The sequence below is a fragment of the Microcebus murinus genome, chromosome 13 (genome assembly GCF_040939455.1).
Source record: "Microcebus murinus isolate Inina chromosome 13, M.murinus_Inina_mat1.0, whole genome shotgun sequence".
NCBI classification, from domain to species: domain Eukaryota; kingdom Metazoa; phylum Chordata; class Mammalia; order Primates; family Cheirogaleidae; genus Microcebus; species Microcebus murinus.
In genome coordinates this window covers 77,829,190-77,852,850 of record NC_134116.1, presented here as the reverse complement: position 1 = coordinate 77,852,850, position 23,661 = coordinate 77,829,190, and the positions used below count along the sequence as shown (strand labels likewise).

The 23,661-nt window shown below is 36.9% G+C and overlaps 1 protein-coding gene across 2 annotated transcripts in view; it reads right to left on the bottom strand.

Moving 5' to 3' along the window:
* Positions 1-22,798, bottom strand: part of NUP58 (nucleoporin 58) — a 47,714-nt gene extending 24,916 nt beyond the window's left edge. For both annotated transcript variants that reach the window (XM_020290469.2, XM_020290467.2), the window contains exons 1-10: positions 22,507-22,798; positions 17,489-17,628; positions 16,384-16,419; positions 14,349-14,498; positions 13,165-13,302; positions 10,661-10,771; positions 7,585-7,609; positions 5,728-5,793; positions 5,244-5,418; positions 310-389 (exon numbers count right to left, since the gene is read on the bottom strand). In XM_020290469.2, the coding sequence (XP_020146058.2) occupies positions 310-389; positions 5,244-5,418; positions 5,728-5,793; positions 7,585-7,609; positions 10,661-10,771; positions 13,165-13,302; positions 14,349-14,498; positions 16,384-16,419; positions 17,489-17,628; positions 22,507-22,616 (1,031 nt within the window). In that variant the 5' untranslated portion in view covers positions 22,617-22,798. The remainder of the gene's footprint in view (positions 1-309; positions 390-5,243; positions 5,419-5,727; positions 5,794-7,584; positions 7,610-10,660; positions 10,772-13,164; positions 13,303-14,348; positions 14,499-16,383; positions 16,420-17,488; positions 17,629-22,506) is intronic.
* Between the last annotated feature and the right edge of the window lie 863 nt (positions 22,799-23,661).

Sequence of the window (23,661 nt, the reverse complement as noted above, 5' to 3'; positions counted from 1 at the left end):
TTAATAAAGTGAAATAGAGTCACATAAAGTGTACATAAAGTGTAAAGTTACATAAAGTGTAACTAACTGCACAATAGTGGTAGAAAGCTCAGATCTTAGCCTTCACTTACCTTTCAGTAAAATGTAGACAATTATTTGGATAAACCCTGTTAGAGTTATCATGAGAAATAAATTTTAAAATCCATATAGAGTGCTTATTTAACCCAGTCTTTTCATACTGTAAACTAAAAATTCTTAGCTTGTATGTTATTACTGTTCTGCTTTTTTAAAGTGAGAAACATTTCTTTAAAAAAAAATCCAGTAACTTACTCAGCAGGAGCTGTATTTTCATGTTGAAGTCCAAGTGGTGTTTTCTGGGTTCGTAAAGCTATTTCAGCATTCTTTAACTCCTAATATACCAGATGTTTAAAAAAAAAAAAAAAAGCCAGCAAAGAGTTAGGCTAAAAATACCAATCTCTAAACTGAAACTTCAAACAATGTCATTGTTGGAGAGTCATGCTGTAAGAACACATTAACTGCTATGTGAGTTGTATTTAACTCACACTAGAGTTTTGTACCCAGGACCTCATGAAGTATATGGAACTCCCATATCTCTTCACCTGGGGAGAGAGAACTATTTTTCAAGTTGCATATGATTCATGCCCAGAAAATAATAAAAAAATAACAATTTTTTTCATTAAATTAGAAAGGATTGTTTCGTTTTTGAAGTTTTTATCCTATTTTCATAGTAAAACACCACCTACCCAAGGAAAAAAATTTTTTTCTAGTGTGGCAGTCAATGTGTTAATATTATGGATGAAGCTGTTCTACAAGTTGCTCAAACCTCTTTTGAGAGATTAAAAATTACGTTTTTTTTTTCTTTTTTAAAGAAATAGGGTCTCACTATTGCTTAGACTAGGTTTGAACTTCTGGGCTCAAGCAACCCTCCTGCCTCAGCCTCTTGTGCAGCTAGGACTACAGTTGTGCACTGCCATGCCTGGCTCTCAAATTACACTTTTAATAAACTTTATGATAAAATTATAATGAGCTGCTCATCTATTTTTAAAAACTATGGATTTCTGTAGGATTCATGAAGCAAATGTCATCCACAGTGAAAAGATTATGCTACTATTTAAAAGTCTTTAATATGTAAAATGCAAAAAAAATATATATATATTTTTTAAAGGCAAGTAGTAACATTGAAGCTGACATTGGCAACAATTAACATCAGCATGCTTACTGGTACCAAGCACTATGCTAAAAACCTTACTTATATTATCTTGATTACTCCTCAATAATATTTTTTTTTTTTTTACAGATGAAGAAATGGAGTTACAGAGACATTATGTAACTTGCCCAATGCCGCCTTACTGGAAGACCTGAGAATTGAATCTAGGCAGTCCAATTCTTTTGAAAGTTTATACACTTAACCACTATTATATCTCCTATTCCTCAATGTCATTTCTATCTTCTATGCCCACCCCTAGCTGCACAGCAGGAGGCAAAGAGTGGGCCAGCCACTGAAGCCGGAAGCCCCAATCTGCATCCACAGGTGCTGCTCCCCATTGCTCACATCACCGTCCAAGCCCTGCCCCCTCAGATCAGCAGCCAGAAGGGTGAACCCCACTGCAAAACACGTGTGCAAGGGATCCAGGTTGCGCGCTCACCACGGGAATCTGAGGTGGAGGCGAGGCGGTGACGCCCCTCGCCTACTACATGACGCCCCTTTCCTACTCCATGGAAAAAGTGTCTTCCCTGAAACCCGTCCCTAGTGTCAAAAAGGTAGGGACTGCTGTTCTAGCCCATGGTTTTTCAAGACTCATATTCTGTTTCACCGGCTTACATTCCACATTCTGATAATTTTACTAATTTTTCAATCTCTAAGTATTCTTTATTTTAAAAAGAATATCTTAACTTTATATTCCCTGGAGCAACCTCTTTCCCTCATTAAACTGATAAGCTAACTCTTTATTTCCCCTACCTTTTCACTCTTCAACTCAGGCTTCCATACTATACAAATGTCCTAGAAAAGTCTGGACCATTCAAGCCTCTGACCCTTTCCTACCTCTCTAAGATTGACTCTTGTTAGGCTGAGAATCCTATAATACGAAACTGCCTATAGATCCTCAAACATGCCGATTTCATGCCCCCATGCTTTGTTCATTATCTTTCCATCTTATCAGACTGGGGAACACCTACATATGTTTTAAGACTCAAAGTAATGGTATCCTTCTCTGGACAGATGACAAAAGAGCCCACTGGAGCCCTTTGTGCTCCTATGATATCTTGTATCCGGAGCATATTACCTGATTGATTGAACTTTGTCTCTAATACTGTAAGTCTTTTGATCCCTAATGCCTGTTGAAGTGCCTGGCACAAAACAGATCTTTTAAAAATGTTCACTGAATGACTGGAGAACAATATAACTTCAATAAACCATCTAGCACCCACCCCATCCTGAAAGAACTAACCACTCTCCTTATTTAAACTCTTGAGCTATTTACCAAAAAATTAGGCATGCAAAAGACTTTGCTTCCATATGGTTCTGGACTACATCACTCCTCACCCCAGAATTGTTACTTCCCAGGAAGGCTTTCTTAAAGAAAAAGTTATGGGGGTAAATAAGATTGATAACTATGTCACAAAGGATTCAGAATTTTTTTTAATTGGTAATTCACTAGGACTCTCAGAATACAGCTCCTATATATTGAAATAAGAGTAATCTTGGGTCAAAATTCTTTTATATATCCTATAAAATTTCTGAAACTCAGCTTAGATGATTTCTCCACAAGGAAACTTTTTTTTTTTTGAGACAGAGTCTCATTCTGTTGCTCGGGGTTGGGTTCCGTGGCATCAGCTTGGCTCACAGCAACCTCAAACTCCTGGGTTCAAGCGATCCTTCTGACTCAGCCTCCTGAGTAGCTGGGACTACAGGCCTGCACCACACCATTCCGGGCCAATTTTTTTCTATATATTTTTAGTTGGCCAATTAATTTCTTTCTATTTTTAGTAGAGACAGAGTCTCACTCTTGTTCAGGCTGGTCTTGAACTCCTGAGCTCAAACAATCCACCGCCTCGGCCTCCCAGAGGGCTAGGATTACAGGCGTGAGCCACCACGCCCTGCCTGTAAGGAAACTTTGATTCTTACCTCCTTCTTCCTTAGCCACCTCTATCCTCTTCTTAATCTTTTATTATTTCATTTACCCTCTCAGACTTTTAGTACCTTTAGAGGTCTCGTCTTATCTGTAAAATATTGACAAATCTACTACAAATCAGCTACTCTACAATATTTGTGAAGGGAATCATCCAGCTTTAGAGTTCCAATGGCTCCATGATAGCATTCATTTCTCTTTCTCTCAAGTTTGCCTCCCCCATTATTTTCTACATAATTTATATCACTTCACATATTTCACACATGAAATTTTCATGTGATGTTTAATTAGAGTCTAAACATTCTACAGTCTAAAAACTTAATTTTCTTTTTCCTAGAAAGTACATATGTGATGATATATAAAGGAAGAATAAGTAGGTAGGAAACACGGGACAATACAGTTTGAGTATCCCTTATCCAAATGCTTGGGACTATAAATGTTTTGGATTTCAAATTTTATTCAAATTTGGAATATTTGCATAATCATAATGAGATATCTTGGGGATGGGACCCAAGTCTAAACATGAAATTCATTTATGTTCCATATTACAATTTGAAGGTAATTTTATATAGTATTTTTAATAATTTTGTGCATGAAACAAAGTTTTGACTGCAATCCATCACAGGGGTCAGGTATGGAATTTTTCACTTGTGGCATCATGTTGGGATTCAAAAAAGTCAGATTTTGGAAGATTTTGGATTAAGGATGCTCAACCTGTACTACTATATTCATATTTAACCAAAGAATTTGTAAGAGACCAGGAAATCTGAGAACAAAGTCTTCAAATTCTCTCTAAACATCATAGCTTAGCTATTTTAGTAATATGCTGTTAGCAAAAAGATCACGAAGTTTTCTTCAATAGTTGATTTAAAGACACATAAACACCTTTTTTTTTTACTTAAAATGTTATCCCTTCATTTGTGAAAAGCACAGCATTCTGATAAGCCCACAGTGAAAAGGCATACCACATGAAGTTGACTAACAGACAAAGAAAAACTTTAAAGATATCTAGACTGCTACGATGATATCAAGTATATTTTACAATTATGATATACAAATTACAAGTTTATATATGATCATCATTCCTCACTGATATAGAAAAAACTACATATTGTATTTAATATATATTATATAACATATTCTATGGAGAAAAATCAAGGAGACATTAGTGACAGACAATATTAGCCTCATTACTGTTTTTATTAACTAAGATCTAAGACTAGCAAGTCATCAGTCAAATCTAGTATCTACATAGCACAGTATAATTTTTATTAAATAATTGAAAGATTAAATAAACACATTATTTTCTAACTAGCTTTCCTCTTGTATAATAGATCAATTTAGCCAGAAGGCACTCTTACAAAACAAAGAGCATAAGCTCTAGAGCTGGATTACCAGGGTCTGAATCCAGGCTCTTAGACTTATTAAAAAGCTCTCTGCCTCTTTTCTTGTTTATATAATGAGGATAACAATGCTCACATCCTCCTTATAGGGCTTTCAGGAAAATTAAACTGGTTTAATAGATTTTAACATACTTAGTTTACTGTCTTATATACAATAAAAACTAGTAATTATTATTACTATATCAATGTAAAAGTATATGAGTTATCTGGTTTTCTTATACTATGTCTGTACCACACTTTTTAATTAAAAAAAAAAACAAAAAACAAAAAACCCAACTATTTCCGGCCAGACAAGGTGGCACACACTTACAAACCCAGCACTCTGGGAGGCCGAGGGGGGGAATCATTTGAGCTCAAGTGTTCGAGACCAGCCTGAGCAAGAGCAAGACCCCATCTCTACTAAAAATAGAAATAAATTAGCTGGACAACTAAAAATATATAGAAAAAATTAGCCGGGCACGGTGGCACATGCCTGTAGTCCCAGTTACTCAGGAGGCTGAGGCAAGAGGATCGCTTCAGCCCAGGAATTTAAGGTTGCTGTGAGTTAGGCTGACGCCATGGCACTCTAGCCTGGGCAACAGGGTAAGACTTTGTCTCAAAAACAAACAAACAAACAAACAAAAAAAACACCCCTATTTCCATTTTGGAAAAAACAACAACAACAAAAAATAACCACCCCCCATGGTAGCATGGATGTAAGTTAGTATACCTGAGCAGTTTCTATTTTCAACTTGTCAATATTGAGAGTGTTTCTCTGTAATCCATTGGCAGCCAATGACAGAAGCTGCTTCAGAGCTTTAATATCTTCTTGTACTTTAAGCATTGCTTTTGAAGACATTCTACTAATTTCTTCTTGGACTTGTTTTTGTTCCTTCACAAATTTCCTTAAAAACAAAAAAAAAAAAACAAAAAAACCCCCTGAGTTTTAAAAAAAAATACACCTTCGGTTTCCTACAAAAAAACCAGTACATTTAAGATAGGTTGGTCAGAATCCAAGTGTTTCAAGAAACAAAAACTAAAAATTCAACACAATTCACACACTTTTTTACAGAATGGTAGTTAACAATTTTAATTCCCGTTGTTCTATTTTCTCTGTTTTCAGAAAGCATTAAAATTGGAGGAAGAGATGTTCCCCTTAAAATGTATTCTAGAATTCTTCATGTATTAGTTATAAAATTATATTTGACACTTACTGGAGATTTTCAACATCCTGGCAGATGACAGGAGGTAGATTTTCATCCTTCAGTGCTTTACTATCCCTAAGAAAAATGCCACAAATATATTAAAACCAATGAGATTTTAAAAAGTTGACAGCTGAGTTCTACTACAGTTTGTACTAAAATATGAAAAAATATAGCAAATGTTCCCCACTTACAGCTTCTTTGGATGATTTCAAAGTTCTTCATAAAAAACAACAAATTTCCTTACCTATAAAATAATTCTAACAATTCATTTTGCATAGAGATTTCTTATCTAAGAAGACTGGTATCTGTTATAAATACATTTAAAAGCATCTGACTCGCGGTGGCTCACGCCTGTAATCCTAGCACTCTGGGAGGCCGAGGCGGGCGGATTGCTCGAGGTCAGGAGTTCGAAACCAGCCTGAGCAAGAGCGAGACCCCGTCTCTACTATAAATAGGAAGAAATTAATTGGCCAAGTAATACATACAGAAAAAATTAGCCGGGCATGGTGGCGCATGCCTGTAGTCCCAGCTACTCGGGAGGCTGAAGCAGGAGGATTGCTTGAGCCCAGGAGTTTGAGGTTGCTGTGAGCGAGGCTGACGCCACGGCACTCACTCTAGCCCGGGCAACAGAGCGAGACTCTGTCTCAAAAAAAAAAAAAAAGAAAGCATCTGACTAAATGTCTAAGAAAAAAATCAGAAAATATTACAGACTGGGGAGATGGTGAACTAAGTACCCTCTGTCTCAAATATTAAATATTAAAGCAATCATTAAAGAAAGCCTATAAAACTTCACATAATAAGACATAAAAATTTTTTTTTATAATTTCAATTAGTTCTATAATGACAGAATAAGACCTAGAGAGAGCTTAAAGGAATCACAAATATTTCATGAGGACAGGAACAGTGAAATTTGACATGCTATAATGGAATCATGAATTAGGTTTTGTAACTGTAGGCAGATTTCACTCTCTCATCGTCTTCATTTTCATAATAGGCTAAAACATACACAAGAGGTTTTTGAAGAGTGAACCTGACCACTTATTTACAAATGATTTAATATAATAAAAATTAAATGAGAAAATATAATTGGTCATAAAAATAATGATCCTGCTGGACGAATGGCTCATGCCTATTATCCCAGCACTTTGAGAGACTGAGGTGGGAGGAATGCTTAAGGCTAGGAGTTTGAGACTAGCCTGGGCAACATAGTGAGATCTCATCCCTACAAAAAACAGATAAAATTAGCAGGGTGTGGTGGCACGTGCATGTAGCCCTAGCTACTCAGCAGGCTGAGGCAGAAAGACTGTTTGAGCCCAGGAGTTTGAGGTTATAGTGAGCTATCATGATGCCACTGCACTCCAACCTGGGTGCCAGAGCGAGACCCTGCCTCAAAAAAAATAAAAAAACCCAAAAAATCATGACAATTAGCAATTAAAAACAATTATCTTCAAACATATATATGATGTATATGGAGACTACTTTCCCTCTTCACTGAAGACATCAGGAAATAAAATGGTACTGGCATAGTAATTTATGTATTTTAAAAAGATGCTTTAAAGTTCCATGAGATGTTCAGTATTTAAGAAGTTAAAGTAAGTATATTTGTATTATTTGGGGAAATGTCAACTACTTTTCTAGAAAGAAATGGTTTTAAATTTTCTTAATGACTAAAAATTAAAGATTTGACCTTTTATAATCTTTCCAAAGTATGCTTATTATTTTGTTTTTGACAAACACTGGTTAAAAAAATTTTTTTTCTTCCTAATATGTACATAGTTCCATTTACTTCTAATCACACCATTTGCCTACAATTTAATAAGTAAAATTCTTGAATAAAAATATCTTAAAGTTAAATTGTAAACTTACTCTGGTCTTGTTCCTGTTTTATCACCTAGAAAATTCAAGAAGCGTCATGTAAAAATAGGTAATTTAACAATGTATTCTAAATATAAGTTTTAAATTAACACAAGTTAAGGTATAAAGTGTTAAGCATTTCTTAGTTTGCTTCTTAAACATCATGTGATATTGTCACTTGTCATGAACTTAGAACACAGCATATTATGGAGACATCCACACACATAAGCAGACATGTTAAATAGCTAATTTACAACTACCTTCAAGGGCAAGAATACTCCTTTCTCAACTACCTTCCATGAAAAATCCTGTACCGATAGTATATATTGTTGCCTACGAGTTTAACTCCTGATAGCTTTACTTGATGTTTTTAAGCCCCTATCAATACAGAATACTATAATATGTGTCAGATTACCTAACCTTCTCCGGTCTGACAATCCCTTAAAAGAACTGTCCCAATTTACCTTTCCCTCCTGCCATGAATAAGAGCACCTTTTGTATACCCTTACAACAGACATCATACTTTTAAAAAAATGCCATTTCATCATAATCTTAATTCGTATTACTTACAGTACCAATGAAGTAAAACATTTTCTTCAAACGTTAGACAAGTATATTTCTCCTTTTGTGAACTACCTACTCATGTGATTTGTGCATTTTTCTTGAGGTACATTTTTTTATTTCTAAGAGTTATTTCAACAGTAATTATATTAATTCTTTGTCTCATATATATTTCATGTGTCTATTTCTAAAGCTAGACTTATAACTGAGACACACTGATTTCAGAGATGTCAAAACTGAAAAATAGCATCTAAAAGTCAAATATTTTACTTTTATCATTTACATTTTACCTTTGCACATGATATTTTACTTTTTTGCCTCTTTCATCCAACTCTAATTTATTTTCCCATATTTTGTACTTCATTGATTTTAAGATTTTTTCTCTCATATTTTAATATCTCTGAAATTGGCCCCCATCTTCTACATATGGAGTTTTAGATTTGATGAGACATGGAAGTAAAAATAGGGATTTAATTTTATGGGTTTTTTTCAAATAATCCACCAACTTTTTAACTGATGAGTATACTATTCTTTGATATTCACTTTTATTATATTTTATAAATATTTATGTACATCCAAACATGGACATAAAAAACTTGGGCCTGTTTCTACCATGGACCCCTGATTATCATGGGTCTCTGCTTAATCCACCTAGCTTTGACTGGGTAATATACATATGTGGACTACTGCAAAAGCTTCCTAACAGTTAGTTGTCCATGTCTATTCTTACCTGCCTACACGCTGTATTCCATAAGGTCCTTCTCATCGCCAGGCCTCACTCCATGCTGTGCCCTCTTCACCAAATGCTATTTCCTCCCACTCTCTATCTGATTAAATCCCACTGATACTGCAGCTCCCAAGCTAACTGTTACAGCTACTAGGAAAAAAATGCTTTAAACAAAAGAAAGAATCCCTTGATGCATTCAACAGCCACAAGGGGACTGGGATGCAGTATATGTAATCATGTAAATTTATTCTGTGTAGTCTCTTTGCTCAGCTCTAGCTTTGGCAAACTAGGAGAGCAAGATGATATGGGCAGGGGCAGAGGAAAGGAGATTAACTCCTTACATTCTCTTACTGCTCTGCTTCAGCCTGCTCTTTCACATGAAGCCTAAAAGCAATCATGATGAACAGAGAAGTAGTCTCATTCTTACATGTGAGTAAAAAAATAACTTGCTAAAACATCTAAGGCTACTTTTCTAATTATGGAGTTACTATAAAGAAAACTAAGTAAAAATTAGAGGACTGTTGAGAAATTAGTAAATTTTCAAAGAGAAATAAACTCAAATTTTATAAAAGTTTAAAAAAAGTTTTACCAACTTTTAAAATAGTTCACCCTAGTATCACCTTATAATAAAAAGTGAATCCAGTTTTTTACAACTTACATATATAGGGACATTGACTATTTCACACCTTCATCCATTTATTTCATTGTTCAGAGAAGTTCAATGCAATATGTATGAATATGTAACATACTCTAGTATATATCAATAGTATATATACTCTATTAGTATATACTCATACTTTCATCAGAAGATGTTACAAATAAAAACAAGTCACACGTACAGAACCAAAACCCAAAACGTTTCAAAATGAATTTGAGTTGGCAAATTTTTAAAAACAATATTCAATATGGCAAGAGCAAAGCAAGAAGGGTATTTTCATATTAGTTAAGGGGGTAATTGGTAAAACTTTCTGGAAAGCAATTTCACAATATATATACCAATAGTCTCCAAAATGTCCCTCTATAAGCCATTGATCCAATTTCTAGGTATTTTCCCTAAAAAAACCCAAAAAATATGAACAAAAATTTATAGTAAAAGCAGAGACCTAAACAGCATTTATTATATGTCTGGCTCTGTTTTACAAAGGTTTTACAAATAGTAATCCTCACACCACTTTACAGATAAGGAAAACTAAAGCAGAGAGAGGATAACTTGAATAAGGTCCTTAAATAAGGAGCTGAGCCAGGATTTGAACACAGGCAATTCAAGTCCAGAGTAGACACTCTTAAACTACTCTAATATGTTGGCCATTTATATAAAGATGCCCAATACAGTGATACTTCCCAGAGTAAAAAAAACTGGAAACAAACATCTAACAATAGGACAACAGTTAACTAAATTATGATAGTCCATCCATAACATTGATATGAAGCAGCATTAAAATATTTTAGAAGAATCAGTGACACTGACGAATGCTTCTGATATCACATAAGGAGCTACAAAACAATAATGTATATGCATAATGATCCCAACTGAAAAACAAACATTAAGAAACTACATAAGACATGCACATACAACTCTAAACTATCTACAGAAATAAAATTTTAAATGTACAACTCACATAAAATTTGTGAAACATTAATAATGCAAACTTAAAAGTAAAAACTATATTTTTTAAACTACAAACTTAAAAGTAAATACTGAATATATAACTAATAATCTTCCAGATATAGGAATTTTGAATAACCTAGAAGTTCCTCAACAGTATTGTTAGAACATAGAACTACAATAACATTACTTACTCTTTTTATCTGATGAGCTACTAAAATCTATACCACCAAGGCCTTCATTGCCTGTAGCTGAAGTAGCTGCTGTAGTTCCCAAAGTCAAGCCTAATGCATTCTGTCCAAGTCCTACAAATAAACCAAATGTCATTTACAAATTTCTTTACAAGACTTTAGAACAATTTCCCCTTACTGATAAAAGCACCCAAATGCTTTTAAGTTGGATCCCAGATTTTCTTCATACTTGATTTAGGCAAATAACAAGGAACAAGTCTAGAGAGTATGTTTTGGCCAAAGACAGACAATCTTGCTTGACTTCAATGTTATGTGTAGATGGATAATGTGATTTTTCACTATTAAAAGTTAGAATATACCTGTTAATTCAATATATGTGAACACTAAATTTTTGTTATTTTTAAACCCTCTCTACAAAAGCAATTTCAGTTGATATATTTTCAGGTGAATCCATTTTGTCTTCCAATCACACTTTGGAATTGTATACTTTTAAAATAATCTAGTGTGAATTTATAAGATTTGAGTATAACACATATTGAGTTCATACCAAGTTCTTTTCACAAAACGTTTTTAAAAAGTAGACTTCATTTATTTAAATCTTACATCATTTGATAAGAGGAATTAAAAAGACTATAATTAATCATAAGTCATTAATGTATACTTGTGAGTCAAGTAAAAAATTTTAAAGATCTTGTGTTGAGTAATGTGTATTTCTGTAAGATCATGCATTTCTAAGCTGAAACAGCTTTTTTTCTTTTCAAATAAGATACTTTCTATTTTAAAAATAGAGAAAACAGCAGTTAATAGCATGGGACAACAGAAAATTGAATTTAAATTCTGACAATGTATGGCAAAAACACAGCTAAATAAATCATTACTATTATAATAAATTAAAAAAATAGCACCTTTAAGTTGATATAACCATAAAATAACCATTAGGTATTGTGTTAAGAGTCTAAGAAGAATCAGAGCACACCTAAAAATTCAGTAGACACTAAACAACCCTTTACCTATTTATCTTTATGAGAGATGTTTAAATATTTATCATGCATTGAAATGTATGTTACAGTCATCTAATGACTGGGTTATGTGAAGGCATTTTGAGTATCTACAAATTAGAAAGCATGATAAAAATAAGTATTTGAAAGATCGATGTAAATTTGAACACAAGTTTCTACAGGTTATCCTTACTAGCCCCTTTTCTCCACTTCCACTGGAGAAATCTCCACTGGATTTCTCCATTAAATTTAGTATCTGAATAGAATACCGAAAAGAACTACAGCTTCCTTAATAGAAAATACCAAGTCATATTCCTTCGTCTCTCCCATACAACCAAGTATTAGATACATATTAGGGGCTCAGCAAAACTTTTGAAAGTATATAGCCATTCATTCATTTATTTATTTATTTGAGGCAGTGTCTCAATCTGTTGTCCAGGCAGGAGTGCAGTGGCATCATCATAACTTACTACAGGCTGGAACTCTTGGGCTCAAGTGATCCTTCAGCCTCAGCCTAGTGAGTAGGTAAGACTACAGGTGCATGCCACCATGCCCAGCTAATTTTGTTAATATTTTGTAGAGACAGAGTCTTGCTATGTTGCCCAGGCTGGTCTCAAACTCTGGCCTCAAGCAAGTGCTTGGCCCCCCAAAAGTGCTGGGATTACAAACATGAGCCACCAGGCCTGGCCATAAATAGCCATTATAAATCAGCACTACGTACTATTGGAAATTCTGTTATTTCAACATATACTAACTTACCCTAATCTGCAAATTGTTAAACAGAAATTCTTAATGTTACATTGCTATGTGAGGTAATTACGCAATTTCTTCAAATAAAAGGAAAGCTTTTTCTCACTCACACAAAACCCTCACAAATATAAATTTCCTATATGGCCATTAGCTACAGCCAATATTCCAAACATCTATAGAATCTATAACATGACCCAAATTAGAAACTAAGCATGAAATAAGAAATCAACCTGTTATACAAAATAATAATTCAGTAATCCCTGCCAAATGAATCGATGTTTTAGTATTTTGCCTAATTATTGTAAGAAAATTTAATGTCTGCGTTTTAAAATCTCACCTTCAAAGCATGCTAATACCTTTTCCCAACATATACCATGGAAAGCCATTCCTGGAACTGGGGCTTAAAAGGGCAACTGGCCTTACAATGCAGTTTGGCTGTAAATGATCCAAGACTATTTAACTGTCATTAATTAAAAAGACAAGTTTCTTCAGAACAGTTTAGTGTCCCCATAAACAGCCTCTTCTTTGTTTTCTTATCCAGTTAGCGAACAGTGAGAAAGAGGAAAAAGTATTTCTGAAATATGGCTAAGATATCTAACTATGTGTATGAAAAACATTACTTTATAATTTAGTTTTCGTACTTTAAGGAAAATATACAGATTAAAGAGAAAGAGTGATCTGCTCAAAAGGCCAAAATAAAGAGAATGTAAACTTAAATATAAAAATCTACTATTTTGAAAAATAAATACCATCAATTACCTGTTGTTGCTGTGTTTGCACTCTGGAAAAGCGAACCTCCCAAACCAGCTAAGGCTCCCCCCAAAGAAAGGCCTGTAGATGCAGCTGTAGTTGTGGCTGTTGTTCCACCCAAATTATTTAAAGTAAATCCTGTGGATGCTATAAAAATGAGATAGTGAGACTTTAAAAGGTAACATTAGAACACCATAGAAAAATACAAATATTTTTTTAAGAAACTTATAAACTCTTTGAAAAAACTACTTGTTAAAGATAAAATTATATAATATATACTTAAGAATAAAAAGAAAAGTAGCTTCAAAGACCAGTAACATAAAAAAGGGATTTGGATAATATTAGAATGGCACCAGGTAACTGATGACAGAAAGCAATAGTTTTCAACCCAGGCCGCCAATTTTACCTTCAAAATTAAATGAATCTGGCTGGGCGCGGTGGCTCACGCCTGTAATCCCAGCACTCTGGGAGGCCAAGGCGGGTGGATTGCTCAAGGTCAGGAGTTGGAAACCAGCCTGAGCAAGAGCGAGACCCCGTCTCTACTATAAATAGAAAGAAATTAATTGGCCAACTAATATATATAGAAAAAATTAGCCAGGCATGGTGGCGCATGCCTGTAGTCCCAGCTACTCGGGAGGGTGAGGCAGGATTGGTTGAGTCCAGGAGTTTGAGGTTGCTGTGAGCTAGGCTGACTCCATGGCATTCACTCTACCCTGGGCAACAAAGTGAGACTCTGTCTCAAAAAAAAAAAAAAAAAATAAATGAATCTTTAGTTTCACAAGGTTTATAGGAAGTCTACCCTTCCCTGTCACAAAAAGACTACTTAAAAAACAAAGTAGATATTAATAGCTTGACATTTTACTTCTCTAACCCTCTCCCCTGCTTTGCTCTGTAAATAGAGACCATCTCCAAAGATGGCCTCTGCTGCTTTAATGCCCAATGCTGATTTTTCTTCTTTACAAATCAATTGTTTTTTAAAGAGATGGGGCCTCCCTCCTGAGCCTCCCAAGTAGATGGGACTACAGACGTACCACTGGCACAAATCAATGATTTAGTAGGTCATGATTGCTGAATGATTAAAATGGAAGTTTCTCAAACAAGTTATATTTAATAAAGGTGGACACCTATGTTCTCTAATCAAATAAAATTTAAATTTAGCCATTAAATGCGACTTTTTTTCCATTCTGCCTCACCTGCTGGAGTTGACGTCAGAGCAGATGAAAGAGTAAGACCACTAGCTGAGGTAGAAGTAATAGGTAGAGCAAATGGTGTGGCAGATGCTGCAGGTTTATTGAATCCTAAACTGAAGCCTGTTGTAGCTGCAGATGTAGTGGCTGGTGTTCCTGTTTAAATAAATTAAACAATCCCATTTTACCTGAAGTGTATATATACTTTACTTGTTTCAATAAGGATTCCTAAAAGTTTGTGATCCTACTTTTTGTAAACAGAATAAGAGTATGCGTATAAGAAAAAATATATTAAAGTTGGGACTAAATCATGATGAATACAGAAAAAAATGGCTCTTTGGATTAAGAAAAGCAAAAGAAAATCCAATCAATGTAATAACAATCAATTCCAATTCTACCCCTAGATTTATCTAAAACTGCATTTATCTTCCTTCTTTCCCTTTAATCTCAGCAGCAAAATAGCTTCTCTTCTCTAAGACTAAACCACCATTCTATTCCAGAGTCTCTGTCAGCTTCCAGCTCACTCTATTCCTTTTCAGTCCTCTTTTGTAGCTCTCCTCTGTTCATGTCCTGATTGCCTCCATTCTTGCTTCCTTACTTCCCCAATTAACTCTCCCACTTGCATCATTTCAACTACAGGTGCATGAGTCTAAATCTACATCCACCTGACTCCCCACTGCCCAGTTCTATCCTGATGTCCCTTTGTACTCCTACCTATCTCCCCACAAAAAATCTTTGCTAAATCCCTCACCTTGGTCAAACCAGTTGCTCAAGCCAGAAACAGTCATCCTTGGCATCTCTTCCTTCCCCTGCATTCCATTAGTCACAAATCCTGTGAATCCTTTACAACTAGGCCTTTGTACTTTCCACTCCCCTGTCTGAAACAATGTTTCCTGCTCCCTCTCCCCAAATCCTACTTTATTCTTCCTCTGGCTCCTGTGGTGCCTTTCCCACATCTATTAGAGAATTTATCCGATTATACAAGAACATACCTGTCCCCATCACCTCACAACAGACTGAACATCTTGCTCCTGCACTTAACAGTTCCTGGTATCATCTTCAGTACCAACCCTCACCACCAGCACCCCTGGCTAATGCTGAATGTTCAAAGCATTATGTATACACAAGTCTACAGAGTTAGAAGGTAGTAACTATAAACAGTAAGAAATCAATGAATGACCTGCATTTTGCCATCTCCTCAAATCATCAACAGAAAAGCCAGAAACTTTGCTTCCGGATCATCCTGATACAAATGAAGTCCATGCAGAATACAGTGCTTTGAAATCACATATGCGTTCTACAACCTCACAAAACAAGATGACTAAAGTTGCTTGCCTTTGCAGACAATTCTGTCTAGAACTTTGGTAGTAAACAGATGTGTTTTCTTTAGATGACAGGTTAAGTAGCATCTGAGACAGTCTGCCAATTCCTAATTTAAACTCCATTTAAGAGCTCTTCGATGTTCTTTCATTCTTTCATTTCCTTTCACATTATTTATTGCCATCCAGACTCAAAGGAGGCTGAAATCCTGGTTATTCACACTTCCTTCAGCATACCTCTACAAAACTATTATATTTTTGAACTGGAAGGGAAACCCAAAACTTTTTCATCCAATACCCTCATTTTGTAGATAACTAAAAGCTTCCAGATGCTACCTCTAACACTTTACAACTAGTTTAGCAATATAAGGCTTAATTCCAAGAGTCTGTCTTACAATTTGGTGCTTTTTCCACTAAACAGAGTCAAATAACTGAAAAAGTAATGTGAAAAGTAAATTTCTACATTAAAAACCATTTCTGTATTTAAAATATTTTTCTAAATTATAAAAGCACCATATGAAATCACTCTTTTTTTAGTAACCAAACACTGGAAGGTTCTTTTTGACAAGTCAAAATCTGTGATACATGTTCACTTCTTTACATACTTTCTTCTATGCCTCAGCTCTGCGAGATATTAAAAAGGAAAAGAACAGAAAGATCATTCAATTAATTTAAATTATTAGAAAACTACAGATCTGGGATCTTTCCACAAAAATTCTTACCCAGAGTTAATCCTGTAGTTATAGTTGTTGCTATTCCTGGGGACAAAAAGAGAAATAAAATTTAATCATTGATGAGGATGGCATTCTTTTGGTTTATCTGCCATAAGGGAAAGACTTGGAACTCCCCTCAGGGAGGGAAAACACTTCTAGTAAGACCAATAGAAAGATGGCATCTGCCACCATAACCACCAACACAAGCATTTTTCCCACAGCATTGGTTTTCATATTACAGGCTACATATAATTTGATTAATCAAGGAATAAGATTTATAAAATGCAAACAATTGCTTATAACAAAGTTAAGTAAGGTGAAAAAAGGATACCCCAAGCAAACATTGGCACATAAACTATCACAAGCTCTCTGGTTGGTCTATTCATTATTTACCCCAGAAGTTCTTTCATTTTCTAAATGTGGCTGAAATGTGCTGCACTCACACCTGGCCAATGCGAGAAGTGGTAACAAAGACCAAGAGGCTCTGAGGATACAGAATAAAAGGTAAATAAGGAAGCAAACTTTCTACATGGAAATGGTCAGCACCAGTGAAACATAATATTTTCAACTATATTAAAAACAAAAACTTTCTATTATTGGAAAGTCCAATAGAAACCTTCAAGTCCTTTACCTCTTGTCCTTTTTCCACTGAAACAATTGTTTAATACAAAAATTTAAAACATTTCTTAGGAATGTTAATCATGCTACAGCAAAAGAGGATGCTAACAGTCCCATATATAAATTAATGTTCCAAACTGGTAAAGCTGGCTTAAACGACAATCTTCACTAAGGTAAAACACTGTATTATATAGTCTAATAAATTTAAATTACTTTAATTAATTATATTTAAAGAAATAGATCTTCAATTTACTGAGAGAGAGAGATTAAATAAGTGTGTGTGTTTTCCTTTCTCACACTAGAGTAGATCATAGCCAATGTTTGGGCCTATCACTGGCCCTTAATTCCTAATTCCCATATTTCTTTCCACCTTAGTATTTAGCATTTTTAAGATACAGTACCAAGGATAATGCTTGTAAATGGAGATGTAGGACAAAACCTGGGAAAGAATAAATATCCCAAGCCTACTTCCTGAAAATGTGATGATCCTCCTCACCTGTATTTGTTCCTCCTAGAGTGAACCCACCGGCAGGTTTAGCTCCAAAGAGCCCGGTTCCAAAACCACCAGAAGCAGATGTAGTTGCTGGAGTCGCAGTACTTCCCAGAGTTCCAAAATTGAGCCCCACAGAAGGGTTGCTTGTTTATAAAAACACAAAAAACAAAACACACACACACAAAATAAAGTCTACTAGAGCCAATTAACTGTTCAAGATAATTTTCTTTCATGTAACACATCTAATATATCGCCAATGGATCCAAAAGGAACTAACAATAAATTTACCTTTAACCAGCCAAATTTAAGTATTTTTCTGTTCTCCCTAAAAATAAATCCACATATAAAACTAGTCTTAAAAAACACAATACCAGGCCTCAAGAAAAGCATAGAGTATAGTAATCAGGATTCTGGATCTCAAGGTACTCATAAGCAGGGATTGTACATATTGCGCTTTCACCAGTTTTTGTCTGAAACCTAGCATATTTCCAAATAGCCATAGAAAAGTTATTATTCTATGTTGGCTTTCCCACCTCTCTATTGCTATGTTACCATATTCATTGAGGGTGGGGTGTCATGCAGTTAGGTATCTTGCAACCAAAAAAGGAAATAGGAGAACCTGGGGCTGGGGACATATCCTGACAAAAGTTAAACACAAAGCAAAATTACCCTGTCTTAAGATTGTGTTCATTAGCAGCTCTTGAGAAAGCTTTCAAAAGCTTAAAAAAAGAACAGCTTATAAAAACAAGTAAATGTGAACAAAGTTCACAACTTTTCTATAGTTCTTATCAAGCCTCAGAGGCTCAAATTTGCTATCTACAAGCAGGAAAACAAATTACGAAAATAAGTAAAAAATCTTCACAATATGACACTTCAAATATTATGTAGGAGAGGTAGGGTGCAGTGGCTCACACATGTAATCCTGGCATTTGGGGAAGCCAAGGTGGGAGGATCACTTGAAGCCAGGAGTTCAAGACCAGCCTGGGCAACACAGTGAGACCACGTCTCTATAAAACAAACAAACTAGCCAGGTATGGTGGTGGATGTCTGTAGTCCCAGCTACTGTGAAGACTGAGGTGAGAGGATTGCTTGAATCCAGGAGTTCGAGGCTGCAGTGAGTTATGATCGTGCCAATGTACTACAGCCTGGGCAACAGAGTGAGACTCTGCCTCAAAAAAGAAAAAAAAAAAAAATTATGTAGGAAACTTAAGAAAGAGTATAACAACATGTACAGCATAATGGGAAATCCCATTTGTCCTATATATTTCTCTTTATTACTCCTCTCTCTGCCATTCCATCAACACATAATCACCACAAAAGAATCTTAAAAGCCCACGGACATTTCCATTTAAGCAGAAGGTGGAAGTATTGTGGCTGGGTTCCAGTACCAGCTCCCTCATGTTCTGGTACTTGTGTGACATTATTTAACCTTCTGAAGCCTCTATTTCCTCATCTGCAAAATGGGAATAACAGTCCCCACTTAGCAGCATTTTAAAATAAAGGTTAAAAGATTACAATAAATGTTGTTACTACTGTTACGATTAGGAATAATTACTCAACTAAACATGTTATGTACAAAAGCATTATGCCAGGAATAGCAAGGGGGTACAAAGATGATTAAGATAGCAAGACCTCTTGTCTACCAAAAAATAAATAAAAAAGAAAATGAGTCAGGTAGTGTCTGCAGTCTCAGCTACTTGGGAGGCTGAGGTGGGAGGATGCTTGAGCCCAAGAGTTGCAGTGAGCTATGATCACACCACTGCACTCCAGCCTAGGTGACAGAGCGAGATTCTGTCACTAAAGTTAAAAACAAAACAAAACACCATATTGCTACAATTAAAACTAAGCTACCGCATTAAAAAAAAAAATTGAAAAACAAAAAACATTAAAAAAACCAAAAAATTAAAAACTAAATAAAAAAAATTAAAAACTAAAAGAAATAGAGTACAGTATGTAATGGCTATGTCCAGACAACACAGGTAGTACAACTTAAAAAAAAAAAAGAGAGAGAGGGATAGCAAAGCACATGCAAAAAACATTTAGATTAGCTGGTGGTAGTCTGATAGTATCGTTATTTTGGGACCACTGTGTGTATAATGTGGGATACAGTAAGTTTTTAGAGACATTTAAATAAATTTAAAAAATATTAGCAAATTTTGAAGACATTCAATTAGGAAAATGGTTATTAAGCGCTCATTCACAAACCAGTGATCTCATTTTTTTGCTGCTATTTTGGAAATACACAAAAGATGAACAACGAATGTATTTTCAGACAATGAATTAAAATATTCAAAATTTCTTGACAACATAAGAAAACCAAAGACACTATCGATTATTACATAACTAAAGTTGAAAATATTACCAAAGCAATACATCAAGGTGAACTCTTCTTACTCTATCACAGAAGAAAAACAGAAATTTTTCTGTGGTAGACAATTTACTGTAACAAAAACAAAAACTACCCCCAGACCTAACTAATGATTGCCTTAACCCAGTGTTATCTGCCAAGGACTTGATGGGATGTGTTGTAGAAAGGCAAAGTTGATTCCTATGAGGTCAGGAATGTTTTTATTTTAACTTGCCCAGCTTGCTTTAATGTGGACTTGGGAGCTAACATAACAGCTAACACTTATCCAGCACTTAGCAAATGCCAGACGTGATGCTAAATACTTTACATACTTCATCTCATTCAACAATCCTGAGGAAAATATATAATAACCCTTTTCCAGATGTGGGAGCTGAGGCTTGGAGAATAAGTCCCCTAAAATGATTTTACCACTTCACCAGGCAGCACGAGGAGCTGTCGGACCTCCCAACCAGCACTGATGTCAGACTGTTTCTGCTTCAGTTAATTTATCCAAGCCTTTTTAAAACTTGGGTAAATATTTCTAGTGTATTATTAATAACTCATTTACTCAGTCATTCAACAAGTATACATTAAAAACCCTTTTCTACGTCAGGCAATGTCCTAGGGACTGAGGATGGAGTGGTTAAGACTCAGACACTGCCACAGGAAGTTTCCAGTCAGTGAGAGACACAGACATTAATCATTCATTCATTCAACAAATACATATTAAGCACCAGGTTCTGTGTCTACTGGAAAACCAGTATGAAAAGATCTCTACCATCATGGAGCTGACACTAGAGTGCTGAGAACAGACAGCAAACAGGTAAACAACATAGCGAACTAATTATGACTACGATCAGCACTCCAAGTACAGAGTACTATGAGAATGGAAATCTCCCCTAGACTGACATTTCAGAAAAGGCCTCTGGGGAAGAGATCATTTTAGTTTCAAACGATCTGGACCATTAGAGGGGCATAAAATTAATTTAGCAAGTCACAAGCAGCATTTTTTAAAAAATGAAATGGAACAGAACAGAAAACATGAAACTGCATCCCATGAAGTTAAAGTATCTTTCTCTGAAACTTTGTTTCAGTTATTCATTTGTGTACATGTACTGGGTGGTAATGCACATGTTTTTTGTTTTGTTTTGTTTTGTACAGTGGGTCTGGACCACTGAAATAAAAAGATAGGCTCAAAATAAGTCCAGAGAGCTTCTAGATTATTCTGGGTCTCGTAGACTATGATAAGATTTTTTTTTTCACTTCATTCTACTTATAGTGGAAAATGACTGAAGGGGGAGCAACGGGAATTCTTTAAAAAAAATCACTCTGGCTACAAAGTGGCAAAAAAGATTGAGGTAAAAGCAGATTTTTGAGACAATGGTTATTCTATTGAACTAATTTAATAAGTTGATGGGAGTAGTTTTCATCTAACACAAGAAGTGTCTGGTTTAAAACCTGACAGGTATCATAAGTATTTTCATAAGAACATAAGGGTAAGGAAAGCAGGACTCTTATTTATCTTACTACCTAAAACAGAGCCTCACAAGAGGAATTTGTCCAATAAATATTTGTTCCTTGAATGACTATAGGTTGGATCAGGGTGGTGGCACTGAAAATGAAGACAAATGGAAACTGCAGAAGTAAAATTATCAGAACTTGCTGACTAAGGACTATAGAGTAAGAGAAAAGGGGGTAAGGAGGAAAACTCCCCGAATTTTGACTTGAGTGTTGTCTGTAGCTCCTTCCCTCTTCCTTTTTTAAATACAGGCAATGCTGAAGATATTTTTGCCTTTTTAATTTACAACCGCATCTTTTAAGCTTCAGGAGATATGTGCGCACTTGAACTCCTCCACCTTTATCTTCAAAAGATTGAGTCCCCAAAATTAAACCTCTCATTAAAATGTCTCACCATTTTAATTTCTTTCTGAACCTTTGCTAGCTATATTTTTGTTGCAACCTTAACTAGTGGGTTGCACAAAAACACGACAATGCCACCTACTTAAGGCAATGTTGTGTCATTAAAACACAACGCTCTTACCCACGATATACTAATCTGCATTTACTGCACAAAATTACCAGCAATAAACACTGTAGAACGTATTCTTAAAACACAGACAGACAGGGTCCCATGTGGCACAAAGGGCTTTTTCAAAAAAAAGCTCGTTAAAAATAACCACAAAGTTATTAAAGCGCCGTTAATATCCAAAGCCGTAAATACTGCAATGAAATCTCAATTGTGAGAGAGAGACTTTTAATTGTCCTTCTTAAAACTTTCTATTAATTGTCCCTTTCTAAAACCCCCCACAATAAACCATAATTTCATTCATTCATTCAACGTTCATTGTATGCCTGAGACTGACACATCACGTCACGCAGGCTCCGGGGTGAAAGCCCAGGCCCCCTCACTCAGTCCAGACCCCACTCGGCCCGATTTTATATATACGTAGATTCTGCAAACCTCACAGCACACAGGCCACCCCGCCCTCCAGCCGACCAGGCCGCTGGCAGGGCCCGGGCACCGCGGCGAGCGGAGGCCTACGACGCCGGCGGCTCGGCAAGTGCTTCTGTCCAGGCCCACCGAGAAGGAAGCCAGTGGGGAGACAGAGGGTGGGGGCGCCAGGGAGCTCTGCCGGGGAGCACCCGGGCCGGGAAGCCTAGGAAGCGCGGTTACCTAGACGCTCCAGTCCCGAAGTTGAATCCGCCGCCTGTGCCGGTCCCGGCGGCGGCGGCTACAGTGGTGGAGCCCAGCGTCCCGGACCCGAAGGAGAACCCCGTGGACATGGCTGCCTGAGGCTCGACGCCGTCAGTAAGCTGAAGGGGGTCTGGGACACTCCCTCTGCCTCAAAGCCGAGGCGGGCCAGGCAGCATCGTTTCTGCCCAGTCCCGACCTGGCGGGAACTTCAAGCCCCAGCGGCTGCAAAGACAAGGCCGGAGGGGGCGGAGCAACCACGCAAAAGCACGCTCGACGTTCGAACGGAAGTGACCCCCGCCGGAAACGAGCCCGCCACGCAGAGAACCCTGGGAAAGGCATCGGGCGTGGGGATCAGCGGACCGCGCAAGGATCGCCGGGAGAGGGTGGGGTCGGCGCACGTCCCACTCTCTTAAAGGGGCAGGCTCCCAGAGTTGAGGGGAAAAAAATACATAACAAAGCCATTTTGCTCTTTTTTTAGTTCTTCTATCTTAGCATCTGTGCTGACGTAATTTGAACTTATGGCTGATGAATCTCAGTTATTGTCTCTCTCTTGCCTCCTGCCAAAAGTGATGCTCAGAACCCCAGAGTTGGGGAAGGCCTCGGCGAGCATCCGCGCGGCTCCCTCCGCCGTGCAGAAAAGGAGGTGGCTTCCGGCCTCCGTGGGCCGCCGCCCGTCCTCGAGGCGCTCGGGAAATGGGTCGGCGGTAAATCACTCATCAGCCCCTCGACGGGGGCCCCTTGGGGCGCTGTCCTTGCGCTCCTGGTGCCCAGCGGGCAGAGCTGGCCAAGCCCTCAGGATCTCGTAGCAGGCAGTCAACGCCTAGTGTCGGCGCATCCCGGTGGGTTAGGACCCGGGACCCCGCGGCGCGCCCGCACCCCGTTGTCGCACTGGCAGAACGGCAAAGTGGAAGGGATGAGAACAGTACAGAAACATGTACACTGTAGGGCGAACCGTAAGGGGTCTACCGTGTTTCCCCCGAAAATAAAACATACCCATAAAATAAGCCCTAGCAGGATTTCTAAACATTTGCGTAATAGAAGCCCTACCCCGAAAACAAGCCCTAGTGATGGGCGTGGCTACGCAGCGCATCTGCACAACCCATGCATTTCCTGCGGGGCGGTGAGGAACAGGAG